This window comes from Gobio gobio (assembly GCF_949357685.1).
Source record: "Gobio gobio genome assembly, chromosome: 5".
Taxonomy (NCBI): Eukaryota; Metazoa; Chordata; class Actinopteri; order Cypriniformes; family Gobionidae; genus Gobio; species Gobio gobio.
In genome coordinates this window covers 13,139,874-13,155,163 of record NC_137101.1, presented here as the reverse complement: position 1 = coordinate 13,155,163, position 15,290 = coordinate 13,139,874, and the positions used below count along the sequence as shown (strand labels likewise).

The following is a 15,290-nucleotide window of genomic DNA, read 5'->3' as shown; positions in this document are numbered from 1 at the left end:
TGCATACTGTTAAGTTTTAGTTCCACCAGTATTTTATGTTACATTTAATACTTAAATGTATGAAATCAATTACATTTAGATAATTTTCTACATTTTAACAGAAAGAGAATATGCTTTGCTTTGTTGTTGTTTCAAATTCATCTGTGTGTATTTACTTTCCATTTGCCATATTCGTTGTAATTAATTTGCCGTATTATTTGTCATTTAAAGTGATATTATCTGACAGTTCTTCAGAGGCATGTAGAAATCATGTACTTTGCTCATTGCCAAAAATGATGATGCAACAGGACTGTGTTTTCAGAACCATCACTATTAAACATAACAAAGTGTTTAACAGTTCACAGGACATTCAACTGAAAATCATACTGACTATATACATGTTACAAATTAAATAAAATGTACAAATTGTTTCATCTATTTTCTTGTGCTATCATTTATTTTGATATGCTGTAACATTCCCAACTGTATCTGCTTCAAAAAAGAAAGAGAATCACTTTTCCCCATTCAATATGGCTGTATAAAAATATAATAATAATAATTATTCACATTATTTTTTATTATTGAAAGTTAAATTAAAGAAATTAATTAATCTATTATTGCAATAATTCTAGTCTACTGTAAAAACCCCAGAGTATTTATTATTATTATTATGTATTGTTTATTATGAAGGGTATTGCCACAATAGAGCGAGATGCCGCTAGATGGTGTCAATAGCTCTTCCATCTATCTGTGCATAAAATACTTGTATTTGAAAAACGCATCAACTTTTCCCCTCAGATATATGCAATTCTCATTGGCCATACTTCTCAGGTCAGAAAATATGGAAATCCATATAAATAAAGAAAAAAATCATATCCCTGGTGTAAGGGAAAGGGGAATCCAACATTAGCCCTGGGGCCGAATATGCCTATTCCCCACTATATTAGGTGAAAAAAGTGTGTGCAATGTGTATGTCCGAATTTATAGTATTCGTAAAACAGTAGGCGAAAATACTCGGATGAGGTGCACATCTAAGGGACACTTTACTATCCCATGAGGACAACTGGGGAGACCAACTTTTGGAACAGAGGGACAGATGAAACACATTTAATAACTTGCAGGTACATTACATCTGACCCATATTTTTGCTTAAATTGGGGAAAATGTAAAGGATATACAGTTCTCTAATCCAAAGATATCAGACAAAGTCTATTTTTAGGAGTAAATATTTCACTTGAGCTCCTCCATTTAATATTGAATAGCTTATTGTCCTTTTATGACCATAAAACTGAACTTTGATGTTTGTGATATTTCATAACAGGATGCTCTTCAAGGCAATTTAGAGAAATGTGTGGGATGGGCTACAGTTGACACGCTGAATTAAAGTCATTGGGCCCTATCTTGCACCCAGCGCAATTGACTTTGTACACCGACGCATGTGTCATTCCTATTTTGCACAAGCGCAAAGCGCTTTTCCCTCCACAGAAGCACGTCGCTAAACTAGTGAATGCACTTGCGCTCCCTGGGCGGTTCAGCGCAAAAAAGGAGGCGTGTTCCGGCGCAAACAATCCCTGGTGCTATTTTGCTGTTCCATTATTAGAAAAAACCTAGTCTAAAGTCAGTGGCGCGTTGCGCGTTGTTCATTATGCTATTTTAAGGGCGCATGCTTGACCATAATGTATAGCGTGCACAACGCGCATACACTTTGCTCATGTAATCTACACAGATGCAACAGTTATTTTTGCAAATCATAAATTGTTACACTAAAAAAATATTAACACATGAGATGACGGAAATCATTGTGGTGTGCCACGAAGATGTGAAAAAATAGGCATAAATCTAGCTTACAAATGATTCAGGCTAATTGTAATAATTAAGGATAAGACCTGTTTGCCCAATAGTGGCAAGACATATATGTAAAGGACATCTGACAAATTGGTTTGTCCGTCAAGAACCAGGAAAAAAAATCGACTGAAAGACTGAAAAAAAAAAAGACTGTGAAATCACCTTTACCATAATGTACAACATTACAACTTCACTTCTCTGTCTTTCACTGCTCTTACAAGAACATCAGTCTCCTCGGCTGTGAACCGCTCCTGGCGTGCGCCTGGTAAATACGCCATAATAATAGCAATCCATTATGGAACTTGCGCACCTGCTTTTAAAGGGAATGTTGGATGACGCTCGGATTGGTTTATTCACGTTACGCCCAAACCACACCCATGAATAATGAAGCTACTTCAGACCAACCCATTTTAGATTTGCGCCGGGCGCAAGAGCCATTTATCCCGCCGGGAAAATAGCAACAGCGCCGAGACCCGCCCACAAAGTTACTTGCGCTTCGCGTTTTTACACTTGCGTTTCAGATCGTTAAAATAGGGCCCATTGTGTCGAATGCTGTCAAGGCCTAGACATTTGTGCTGAAACGATGGAGGCCACAACTGCATCTGACAGCACAATTATAATCGAGAGTAAGATCATTAATGGCTGGTTTTCTAGTTGTTCAATATTTTTGTATTTGAAAACTGTTAAACATGTTAGAGATTAACTATTCCTAATTTAAACTCTTACCCCCAGTTTCACAGACAAGGTTTAAGATAGTCCTAGACTAAAAAGCATGTTTGAGTTGTGTTAACTGAAAGAAACTTGCACTGATGGATCTTAAAATATGTCAGTGCCATTGTTTTGTCTTAAGATACACACCAGTAATGTTTTTTTCTAGGGCACATTTATAAAATTTACTTAAATGTACTAATTGAACTAATGCCTAATCCTAGTTTAGCCTAAACCCTGTTTGTGAAACCAGGCTTTAATCTTTAAGCTATTCAACTCTTAGATGTTGCTATTTAATAGCACATTATCAGTTGTGTATAATAAACAACAGAAATAAAATGAAGATACAATTATAGAATGGTGCCTTTTTAGACATTCTAACATTTGACATTAGTTTGTTACTTTAGAGAATTATGCATGAGTGTTTCAATTGTAGAGTCCCGTTTCAAATACTGTACATAATTGAAATAAACGTACTTTATGTATTTATGAACTATAGCTTTTTCTTCTGTTTTTCTTACTCTATAGTCCTACAATTTGATTTTTAAAAATACTGGCCAACACAGAAAATGCATGACTTAAACATCATTTGCCCTTTTTTAATGACTTCACTTAAGTTTTAGTGACAGAAGCTTTAAACATTATAAAAATATACAACCCCAAATCAGAAAAAGTTGGGACAGTATGGAAAACGCAAAAAAAAAAAAAGAAGTGATTTCTAAATTTACTTTGACTTGTATTTCATTGCAGACAATATAAACACAAAATATTTCATGTTTTGTCTGGTCAACTTCATGTCATTTGTAAATATGCATCCTTTCCTGTCATTCAGACCTGCAACACATTTCAAAAAAAGTTGGGACAGGAGCAATTTAGGGCTAGTAATGAGGTAAAATGGTTAAATAATGATGTGATTTGAAACAGGTGATGTCAACAGGTGATTGTAATTATGATTTGGTACAAAAGCAGCATCCAAGAAAGGTCTAATCCTTTAGGAGCAAAGATGGGCCGAGGATCGCCAGTTTGCCAACAAATACGTGAGAAAATTATTGAAATGTTTAAAAACAATGTTCCTCAAAGAAAGATAGGAAAAGATTTGGATATTTCACATTCAACAGTGCATAACATAATTAAAAGATTCAAGGAATCTGGAGGAATTTCAGTGCGTAAAGGACAAGGGCGCAAGCCTAAGCTGAACAACCGTGATCTCCGATCCCTCAGGCGGCACTTCATCAAGAATCGTCATTCATCTATAAGCGATATCACCACATGGGCTCAGGACTACTTTGGCAAACCTTTGTCAAGTACCACAATACGTAGTTACATCCACAAATGCCAGTTAAAACTGTACTGTGCCAAAAGGAAGCCCTATGTTAACAGTGTCCAGAAGCGCCGTCGACTTCTCTGGGCTCGGAGGCATCTGGGATGGACCATCACACAGTGGAAACGTGTACTGTGGTCAGATGAATCAGTATTTGAGGTATTTTTTGGGAGGAATGGACGCCGTGTGCTCCGGACCAAAGAAGAAAAGGATCATCCAGACTGTTACCAGCAACAAGTCCAAAAGCCAGGGTCTGTCATGGTATGGGGTTGTGTCAGTGCCCTTAGCAAAGGTAACTTGCACTTCTGTGAAGGCACCATTAATGCTGAAAAGTACATAGAGATTTTGGAGCATAATATGCTGCCTTCAAGAAGACATCTTTTCCAGGGAAGTCCATGCATATTTCAACAAGACAATGCAAAACCACATTCTGCACACATTACAAAGTCCTGGCTGCGGAGGAAGAGGGTACGGGGACTCGACTGGCCTGCCTGCAGTCCCGACCTGTCTCCAATAGAGAATGTGTGGCGCATTTTGAAGCGCAAAATGCGACAACGAAGACCCCGTACTGTTGCCCACCTTAAGACTTGTTTGCAAGAAGAATGGGACAAAATTACTCCTGAAAAACTTCATCACTTGGTGTCTTCAGTCCCTAAACATCTTTTAAATGTTGTGAAAAGGAATGGCAACATTACAAAGTGGTAAATGCTTTACTGTCCCAACTTTATTTGAAATGTGTTGCAGGTCTGAATGACAGGAAATGATGCATATTTACAAATGACATGAAGTTGACCAGACAAAACATGAAATATTTTGTGTTCATATTGTCTCCAATGAAATACAAGTCAAAGTAAATTTAGAAATCACTTCTTTTTTTTTTCTTTGCGTTTTCCATACTGTCCCAACTTTTTCTGATTTGGGGTTGTATAAAATACAATCAATAGATATTACTCTTACTCTTACAAGGTCATCAGGAAACATTTTGCTGCCTTAAAATTTTAAGTACAATCAACTTGGATATTTAAATCATTTTAACCTCCAATTAAACTGACTTAAAAAAAATAGTTGAATCTTGTATAACTTGTATAACTGCTTAACATATTTTGATGAGTTAAAGCGATGTAAAAACAAATGTTGCCATAACTTTTTGATCTTTTTTTTTTACAGTGTAGGCTATTGGAATATTAGAGCAGCACAGAGTTAAATGAATGTGCAATTAAATGAGCTCTACATGAAGTAAAACAGCCATAAAGTTGCTATTAGAAATAAATGAATAATTTCTGTCTAGAAAAATGTCTAACAGTGAGAGGCTCCCTTATGTGTGGACACTCGTCTGCTCCTCTTTACAATGAGATTGAGAAGTACTTTGCCTCCATCTGCTGAATGAGTTACGCATTGCCGTATGAAACTTATTACAGCTACAATGTCTTTCACACAATGCCAAATGCATATCTTTGAAACAGAAACTGTTTATTAACAGATATTGTGCTCTGTTTATTATAGCAGCAGTCCAGTTCATTTTCTAAAGTATAACTGTTCATTTTGCTCTTAAAAACATCATAGCAGTGTAGTAAAATTCAACTTAATATTATGCACATTTGTCCCAAAAGACTTGAAAATGTACATTTTATTATAAATTATATATTTATAGCAAAGATCAAGTGTTTTGTGTGTGAAGTAAAGCTTCAGTGTGAGCAGTCAGTCATCAGTCTTGTATGTTGTGTGTGCAGACACAGGCTTTGATGCTGAATATAACCTGCAGTGTTTCTGTATCTCCTTTAAGTTTAGTGTGACTTTCTCTACACGCTGACATATGACTGACACGAGTCTGTCCTCAGTGAAGTGTCTCTTCACGCTGGAGGAGGAGTCCCGCTCATCAGCGCACACACTTTATTGATATATATGGAGAAAATAAAAAGGCTGCTTTCTGATTTGTCAGTGGTTGTGTTTGATGATTTCCTCTGTTGTGTCTAATAAGGTAACAGTGAGTGTCATTGGCAGCTGTGAGAGTCTCTCTGTCTTTAGGGGACTGACAGGAGCCAGTTTCTTCAGTGTGTTTGAGGGAGCCGAGGAGAAACAGAGTCAAACAAACAGTGTGACGAGTAGAAGAAGATGGAGGGATGTCTGACACTCGTTTTACTCTCATCTATAGTCACTATAACCACATCTGGTAAGTACAAAATAGACTGTAAATATGCTTAATTATACATGTTTAAATAAGCAGTTTATCTATGATGGCATTAGACAACTAAAAACTAAGATCTTGTGACACTAGATCATTAATTATCAATTAAAAGTTATAAATTATTTGAGCTTTTACAACTTGTTATACCCAGTTTTATAGTTGTCCAGTTCGAAATATTTATAAATATTTCTATTTACCAACTTTTTGATTTACATCTTATGTTTCTTTGACTTGGCATGATTCTAGATTGTATGATTTTCTTCTACTGCTATGGTTAAATCCCTTTCCCTCTCTTACATATACAGATTTTGGGACTGTGAGGTTAGTTGGTGGTAACAGTCCCTGCAGTGGTCGAGTGGAGGTTCATCATGATGGTCAGTGGGGAACAGTGTGTGGTGATTCCTGGGGTAAGCCTGATGCTGCAGTGGTGTGTAGAGAGCTGGACTGTGGAGAGGCTGTGGAGGCTCTTTCTTATGGTTACTTTGGAGAAGGATCAGGACCAATCTGGATGGATAATGTGTACTGTAGTGGATCAGAGTCAACACTGAAGAACTGTAGCTCATTAGGATGGGGTGTTAATGACTGTGAACATCGACATGATGCTGGAGTCAGATGCTCAGGTGAGCCGCTCCATACATCACCCTGTTAATGCATCATTGATCTGACTTCCATTGATAAACATCATACATGCAATTTTAAATAATTCAGTGTAATTTGCTGTCACAACAATTCATAAGCAACTATTTATAATTAATATATTTCATTGTGTAAACAACTCACTGACAAATAGTCTTCTCTGTGGTGTAAATATGATCAGAAACCATAAACTATGGACGGTTTACAAGACTTGCTGATGGACCTCATCTGTGCTCTGGGAGGATAGAGGTTCTTCGTGGGAACACCTGGTACACAGTGTGTGCGGCTGCCTTTGACCAGCAGGATGCAGAGGTTGTGTGCAGAGAGCTGGGCTGTGGAGCTCCTGTACAGGTGCTGGGAGAAGCTGCTTTTGGCAAAGGAGACGCTCAGATGTGGACACAAGAGATTCAGTGCAGAGGAAACGAATCACTCATTCGTAGCTGTCCATCATCAAATTCACATAGTATAAACTGCAGCCATGACAAAGATGTGGGACTGATATGTTCTGGTAAAATGTCAATTTTCAACCTCTCTATCCTGAAATACTTAAAAATGTAATTATTTGTTTGATCAGTTTCAGTAATCTCTGTGTTGTTTGTCCAGGTTACACTGACCTCAGACTGGTCAATGGTCCTGACATCTGTTCTGGTCGAGTTGAGCGTCAGTACTTCAGTCAATGGGGCACAGTGTGTGATGCATGCTGGGATATGAGAGCTGCCAGTGTCCTCTGTAGACAGCTGAATTGTGGGATTGCTGTGTCTGTTGTGGGATCAGACTGGTTTGGAGAGGGAAGTGGTGAAATCTGGGCTGATGTGTTTGATTGTGACGGGAATGAAACAAAACTCTCAGAATGTTCCATCTCTTCATGGAGTCGAGCTGAATGTTCTCATAGACGAGATGTTGGAGTCATCTGCTCTAGTGAGTCCATATTACTGTGAGATTCACTGATATTACTCTGCTGAAAGACGTTATAGTATAAATACAATATTTCAGTTCTCTTCATGTACTGTTTGATTTTAATAATGTATTAGTCAATCTTGAAATTTATATTAACTAAGATTAATAAATGCTCTACAAGTATTGTTCATTCTTAGTTGTTTTATTAATGTAAAGCATATAATCAAACTTGCAATATTTTAGTAAAGAGTAAGATATTCTCTTCAGATTCCTCTCTGGCTGTTCATGATGGTCTGGTGCGGTTGTCTGGAGAGAGACAGTGTGAGGGGGAGGTGGAAGTTTCCATCCATCAGGTCTGGAGGAGAGTTCTGCTGGACTCCTGGAGTCTCACTGAATCCTCTGTGGTCTGCAGACAGCTGGGCTGTGGCTCTGTGCTGAACTTCTCCGGCTCCTCTTCATCCAGTCCTGAACACAGTCATGAGTGTGTGACGGGCTTCCAGTGCTCTGGGAGTGAAGCTCATCTGGGGAACTGCAGCTCTCCACAAACTCTCAACTGCAGCTCCACACAACAGCTGTCAATCACCTGCCTTGGTGAGAAGAGCAACATCTGGGCAGATTCTTCAGTTGTTAGTGATCAATAATGTGTTTATCTCTCTCTGAATATCAGGTCGCGGGTCCATCAGGCTGGTGGGTTCTGGGGGAGACTGTGCAGGGAGGCTGGAGGTTTTTCACAGCGGCTCATGGGGGACAGTGTGTGATGACTCCTGGGATATTAAAGATGCCCATGTGGTGTGCAGACAGCTGCAGTGTGGAGTGGCCCTCAGTAACCAGCAGGTACCAGCCTGGTTTGGTCCTGGTTCTGGACCCATATGGCTGGATGAGGTGGAGTGTGAGGGGAATGAGACGTCCCTGTGGAACTGCTCTTCTCCAGGCTGGGCGAAACACGACTGTCAACACAAGGAGGATGTAGGAGTCATGTGTTCAGGTGGTAAACAATAATTTTAATAACCTATCTATTTGACTGAAAATATCCAGTATTATTGCATAATGCACATTAACAGCAGTGTGGGGAACTGAGAATAGGTTCTCATTCAGAAAATAGTAGAAACAGTTCCGGTAAAATTCTTTCACATGCACTTTTTTGACAGAGTATTCTGAACCGTAACATAACATAACTGAATCTGCACGAAATGCAAACTGCAACTAATGTAGTCTGATTCCCGAATGATTGACTTTAATGAGTCGGTTCTTTTAGTGAATCAAAAGCATACAGCATAACTAGTGAAGTGATTCCTGAACAAATGGATTAATTTTGTTCAGTGAACCAAAAACATACAGTTTAGAACCAGCTTTGAGACTATATCGTTTCTGACAGGATGCTCATACAACAAAATTGTAGCTAAATATACATATTGTGCATTTGCTCACTAGCATTTTATGAATATGAATAATTAAATAAACAAAATTCACATTTTTGTTTGTCTATAATGGTTGAGTATTAAATGATAGCCCCTCCAAAAAGATTGAAAAGTTACTGAACAGTCTGTGGAAAAACCCTTTGCATTAAATGTTTTAAATATATTTATTATTAAAATGATCTCATTCTTTGGAAATGGATTTGTATTTTGTTTTTCCAAATATTTATACCTTAAAAGCACTAAAAGAGCCATCAATTGATTTAATCGTAAATATCGTTTATGGTTTCCATCCCAATATCGATTCTCATCCTTGTCTTTCCAGAGTTTAAAGAGATCAGGTTAACTGAGGGCTGTGAAGGGAATGTGGAGGTTTTCTACAATGGATCCTGGGGGAATGTGTGTATTAACAAGATGCACAGAGACACAGCGAGTCTGATCTGTCAGGAGCTGAACTGTGGAAGATCTGGCAGTGAACCCAGTTATTCAGAGGGACTGAAGTCTCATTATTGGCTTGATAAACTTAAATGTCGACGTCATGATTCCACTCTATGGCAGTGTCCATCTTCACCCTGGGGACAGAGTGACTGTGATAATAAAGTGGCCAAAATCACCTGCTCAGGTAAGATGATATTTAACTGATTTAAGATGGTTCAACGTGATCATGTTTGGTTAAATAATATGATATACAATTTCAGAAAAGGAGAATCATGAAATTCCTCAGAGTCGTCTGACATGTTCTACCTCAGCATCTTCTCACCAGAGACAGTGTTCAGGTAAGTTTATCATAAGCTTGTGTTCCCTTTCGAAAGGGAACTCGCGCTGCGTCAGCTTCGACGCTACGGGGAACGCCTCCAGCGTGACTGGTGCCTGAAATCACATTGAATCACGTCAATCCTATTGACCGGCGACAGCCTATGATGTCATCAAGGTGCGACCAGGAAGTATATAAGGGCGCCTTGCCAACATGACAGTATCTTTTCGTCTTCAGGGACTGTTTTGCCTGTCTTCACGTGAAACGTCTACAAGAAGGATAACAATGAAGTGTGCTGAGAACGCCACTTCTGCAGGTGTGTTTTGAATGTGTATCTTGCGCTTTGGATACACACACACTTTGCGTTTACTGTCTGGGAGAAGAGCATACATGAGAGGTTTGCGAACCTCTTGTGAAAGTACTTGTGAAAGTATTTGTGAGCGTTGTCCTCTGGAAACGCTCCGCTCTCGGTGGGACCTCTTCTCGAGAGGAGAGGTTTCAGCATCTGGGAACGGCCACGCTCGAGCTGAGGCTGAGCGGCGTCCAAATACCAAAAGCGCTTCCCAGATGGATCGGGCTCGTCGCTTGGAGACAGTTATGGCTCTTGAGGACGATCCAGATCGCGAGAGGCGGACCTCGGAGGAAGGAGCTGGATTTATGTTCCTCCTCCTCGTCTGCTGCTCTTCTACTCGAGCAGAGGATGGGTGAGTCAGTTAAAAATGCTGAAGCTTTTCTTACCATCCTGTCCCATGTACGGGAGTTGCTGGAAGTCATGGAACGCGCTGCGGGTAGACTGCAGCTGCCTTTGCGGTGCGTGAGGAGAAAGGCTGAGCGTCCAAACAGTTCGGACGATCGGTTTCTCTCCGCCCATGACCTCCCAACTCCTGGGAGTCTTCCATTCCTTCCAGATCTCCATCAGCAGATCTCGAGGGAATGGAAGAAACCTTACTCAGCCCCGCATCTGTCGACATCGGCGAGCTAGATGTCGCTGATGTCTAGGGACTGCCTGGCTGGGTATGTGTCGATGCCGCCCGTGGACGAGATGTTATGTTAATCTCGCCTTTGGGCGGCCGGCGACACTGTGGCTCCCACCCTGCCGGTCTAAACGCTGAATGGCAGGGCGTACATGTCAGTGGGTCGCGCTGCAGCGGCTTTGCACACCACAGCTGTGTTGCAGGCTGTGTTGCAGGCAGACCTGCTGAGGGACCTCGATCAGGGGGGAAGGACCCCCTGAGGCGGTAGTCGAGTCGCGCCGGACCGCGGTTTTTGCTCTCCGGGCCACCGTTCAGATAGCGCCGAGGGTGGCCACGGAGAGACATCTGTGGTTAAACCGTTTGGACATCGGGGAGAAGGAAAAAATCCTTTCTCCCTGATGCCCCGGTTTCGCCATCTGAACTTTTTGGCACCTCCGTAGAGGCGGTGGTGGGGAGGTTCGGAGAGGCGAAGGCGCGCTCGGCGGCATTCAGATGCATTCCGCTGAGGTCCGGGACCGCGCCCAGGCAGTCGGGTGTCCCCGGCCCGTCCCAGTCTGAGGGCTGGAGACGGGAATAGCGAGCCAACGTCGCCTCTCGAGCGCCCCGCCGCGGAGGACTGGGGCGCAGGGGAGGCGGGACACCCGCGACAGGAAGAGGAAGGAAGCCGGGGCTGGTAACCGGAACCAGCGCAGGCAGCAGACTCCACCCCCCGAGGAGCGCGGAGATGAACGCTGCCTTTTTTCCCTTCCTCTGGTTTTTCCCCCGGGCGCTTTTACATCAGGCCGGTGGCCTATGATGAGCAGAAAATGTAAGATTCTGCCGGCTCGCCTGGCTTGTTTGGTGAAAGCGCCCCCCTCAGGATGGCGGGCGGATACTAGCCTTATGGCTGGCTGGAAGCACCGCTGGGAGCGATCGGTGAGTCCCCCTCTCTGAGGGTGAAACATTTTCAAAACTATGTTTTTCAGAACTCCTATACCTTCGCTCGCCTGAGAGGTTTTCAGGGGAAATTTGGATCGCCGCTGGATCTTCGCAGGGCCTGCAGCTCCCCGTGAGTAAGCTAAGAACGATCTTCTTTGCAACATTATGATGGTTGTGTGTGAATACTTCACTTTCTGCTAGAGAGTTTGCTGCCTCTCCGTGCTATATTTTTTCCCCATTGTTTGGGTAACTGAATCGCGCTCTCGCCTGAGGGCTTGTAGTGTAAGGGGTGAGCTGTGTTTTTTCCTAGCGTAAAGTGAAAAGTAGCTGAAGACCGGGTACGCGCTAATGCACGAGCTGTAGTGAGATCTGCGCCCAGCTCTGCGGGGCTTTGGAAAAGGGGTTTTTTGGGGCCTCATTGTGTAATATTAGAGGTGATAATATTTCTTTCCCGGACCCTGAGTAGATCTAGTGCGGACCTATGTCGCATCACTTGGCCTAGGCTTTGTCAAGGATGGGGGCGTTCCCTTTTAATAAAGGTGTTCGCCCCTGGCCTGTCTTTTTATTTAAGAACATGGCGTTGTTTATGCATCCTTGTTTCAGCCTCCTCTGTTACAGAGTCGTCAGGCCAAGGCCCGCCCCCTTCTCTGCGTTCTGGGGTCACGTGCAATGCAGACGAGGATGTTGCAGGAGACAGCGACTTTGCCAGTAGTCGTGGGGTGGAATTAAGCGTCTTTCGCCGGTTTGCGACTAGACTTTATCTGCTGTTTCCGCCTTTCGGAGCTTGGTGGCCGCCATCTGCTGGCGGCCCCCGGCCTCTTCTTGGAAGATGGTACGGCCGGTGGTTTTTCACATTTCTGTGATATTGTTCCCTTGCTTTATGTCTCTGCTTCACCTCCTTTAGGGCCCGGGTTGAGCAGAACATCGGATAATCCTTCTGTCTGTACGGTTCTGGTCGGATGCTCCCCTGAGGCCCGAGCATTGCCAATGGCTGACGCCCTCGCAATCAAGGTTGGCCGCTGCATGGAAAGAAAGACAGCCGCCCCGATGCAGGTGACGTAAGTTGTACTCCCCTCGCTTTAGAGGGTCTTTGCTGAGCACTTCTGCTGAGTACACTGCTGTTGGCAATGTGATTAGGTCCATGTTTGTAGGCACTGCCCAAGAGACTGCGCCGTCCTGGGGGCCCTAGGACACGACGAAGCAGGTTGTCCCTAGCTGCCTCTGGGATGGAGCCAGCCCCAGGTGCGGGCATAGGAGCCAGCTGGCTCTGAGTGGCCAGCTTGGACGGTCTGGGCAGTTGGACTTCAGGACAGGTAGTAGGCGTTAACTGGCCTCCTTGCAGGAAAGTCCTGACACTATGGCCCACGAGTGGGCCTCGGAGGCTCTTCTCCACTGGTGTCGACGTCAGCAGTGACCCGTCATTGGCCCTGGGGATGAGTCCCCAGGTGTTAACTGGATTTCCAGGCCTTAGTCAGCAGCAGACAGCTGCCGTCAGCCCAGGTAGCAGCAGCCAGCCTTCTTAAAGTCTCGGCAGGGTCCTTGGAATCTGCAGACCCCCTATTCGGGGGATAGGTCCTGCCAGGCCTCCCTGAGGGGTAGGCTCCCGGTCTGGGTTACCTTCGCTCAGAAGCTAGGCCCTGTTCGGCCTCCCTGAGAGCCTGCTGTGGTCAGCAGGCGCTGCCTGGTCTTCCCCGAGGGGGCACCATAGGCATTAAGTCCCTCGACGGCTGGTACGAGCTGCTAAATAGGTGGTAGGCCCTACCGGGCCTCCCTATGGGCCTGCTGTGGGGAAGCAGGCTCACTCGACCTCCTTTGCGGATGGCGTTCCTGGGCCCCAGTCACTGGATGGCTAGCACGAGTGCTAGTAGGTAGTAGGCCTCATCCGGCCTCCCTGAGTGACCTCCCTGGAGGCAAACTCCCGGTTCCCAGCCACTGTGGCGGTGAGCATGAAGTGCTATGAGTAGCACTCTCTGCTATCAGGTGGTAGGCACGGTAGCCTCCCTGATGATGAGCTCACGGTTCCCGGTCGCTGTGGTAATGAGTGTGAAGTGCTACGAGTAGCACGTTCTGCTATCAGGTTGTTAGGCATTGTGGCCTACCTGAAGGCAAGCTCCCGGTTCCCAGTCGCTGTGGTAATGAGCGTGAAGTGCTGCGAGTAGCACGTTCTGCTATCAGTTGGTAGGCATGGTTGCCTCCCTGAAAGCGAGCTCCCGATTCTCTGGCGCTGAGACGACTAGCGGAATGAAGAGCTATGCGCTGCGTGCTCTGCTATCAGTTGGTAGGCATTGCTGCCTCCCTGAAACGAGCCCCCGTTTCTCAGGCGCAGAAGTGATACGGTTAGCGAAGCGCTATGGACGGCATGTTCTGCTACCAGGTGGAGGCATTGCGCCTCCCTGGAATCGTTCCCCGGTCCCCAGTTTCGGTAACGGATCGTAGCATGGGCTGCTATCAGGCAAAGCTGCACGGGCTTCCCTGAGGGGATTCGCTTTGGAGTAGTAGGCCCACGTGGCCTCCTCTGAGGGCACGCTCTGGTCTCGTGGTTCCTGGATAAATCCAGTCAATGAGCAGAGGCCGGCTCCCCGGCCGCTGTGGTGTGCATAAAGTGCTATAAGTGGCACTTTTTGCTATCAGGTGGTAGGCATGGTACCTCCCTGAAAGCGAGCTCCCGGTCCCCAGCCGCTGTGGTGAGCTTGAAGCGCTATGAGTAGCACATTCAGTTTGGCTGTGAGTGCCCGATGTCTTGCAGTTGGTAGGCCCGCTTGGCCTCCCTGATTAAGCGAGTCCCTGGTCTTCCCAGCTACCTCGAGGGCTAGCACGACTGCGATCAGGTATCAGGCCCGTTTGGCCTTCCTGAGGACGAGCGCTGCTTTGGATGCGCGAGCGGTCTATCAGGTTACCAGGTGGAGGCCTCTCTCGGCCTCCCTGGGGGACGAGTTCCCTAGGCGGGAACACACAACTGGCTTTTTTGCTGACAGCTAGTGGCTACCCGCTATCAGGCACCGGCCTCTGGCCGTTTGCGAGACCTGAAGGCGGTGTTCTTACCCTAGCACGACGAAGTGTCACTGCGGCTATGTGGTCCCGACAGGACGGGACCTTCATAGTAGGCCTACGGCATGGTTGCCTACCGGGCAGGCTTATGAGCTCCTCTCAAACGAGGGTCTATTGTGAGCTTACAGCCTCCTGGGGCTGATCTATTGGTGGTAGGTCCCGAGGGGCCCCTCCCGATATATTCAGCCTATAAGGCCTTTGGCCTCCTAAGCACGTTTTGAAATAAGTGCTTGGTAGATCCGAGGATCGAGCGGCTTGACTCCCCTCGCTAGCAAGGGTTTGAAAAGCACTTCGCTGAGCGCTGCTCTCCGGGATAACCCGTCTCTGAGGTCCGGCTAGTCGGTGATGCTGCCCTTTCTTGCAGCACCCTAGCGGGATGTCTCTTCGGAGGCGAGTACCAGAGGCTCTGTACTGTACAGACAGGGTTGACCGTATTACGTGTCCCATACTAGACTGGGTCACCTGGTCAGGTCTCCCTGGTGGCATTCGGTGATAATCTCCCGAATAGTGACTGGCATAGGGTTCCCTCGTAGTTCCCTTGCCACGCTCCCTTAAAGGAACCCCTTCTAAGTCGAATGGGTTGGTTCCAGGCCTTCGAGCAAGGCCTGGG

General features: G+C 44.9%; 1 protein-coding gene across 1 annotated transcript in view; it reads left to right on the top strand.

The window, feature by feature from the left end:
* Positions 1 to 2,407: 2,407 nt before the first annotated feature.
* Positions 2,408 to 15,290, top strand: part of LOC307126094 (uncharacterized protein) — a gene marked incomplete at its 5' end in the record, with an annotated part of 73,352 nt that continues 60,469 nt past the window's right edge. The window contains 8 exon segments of the mRNA XM_079816470.1: positions 2,408 to 2,450; positions 6,344 to 6,658; positions 6,856 to 7,182; positions 7,278 to 7,592; positions 7,839 to 8,162; positions 8,239 to 8,556; positions 9,312 to 9,608; positions 9,685 to 9,762. Coding sequence (XP_079672596.1) covers positions 2,408 to 2,450; positions 6,344 to 6,658; positions 6,856 to 7,182; positions 7,278 to 7,592; positions 7,839 to 8,162; positions 8,239 to 8,556; positions 9,312 to 9,608; positions 9,685 to 9,762 — 2,017 coding nt within the window.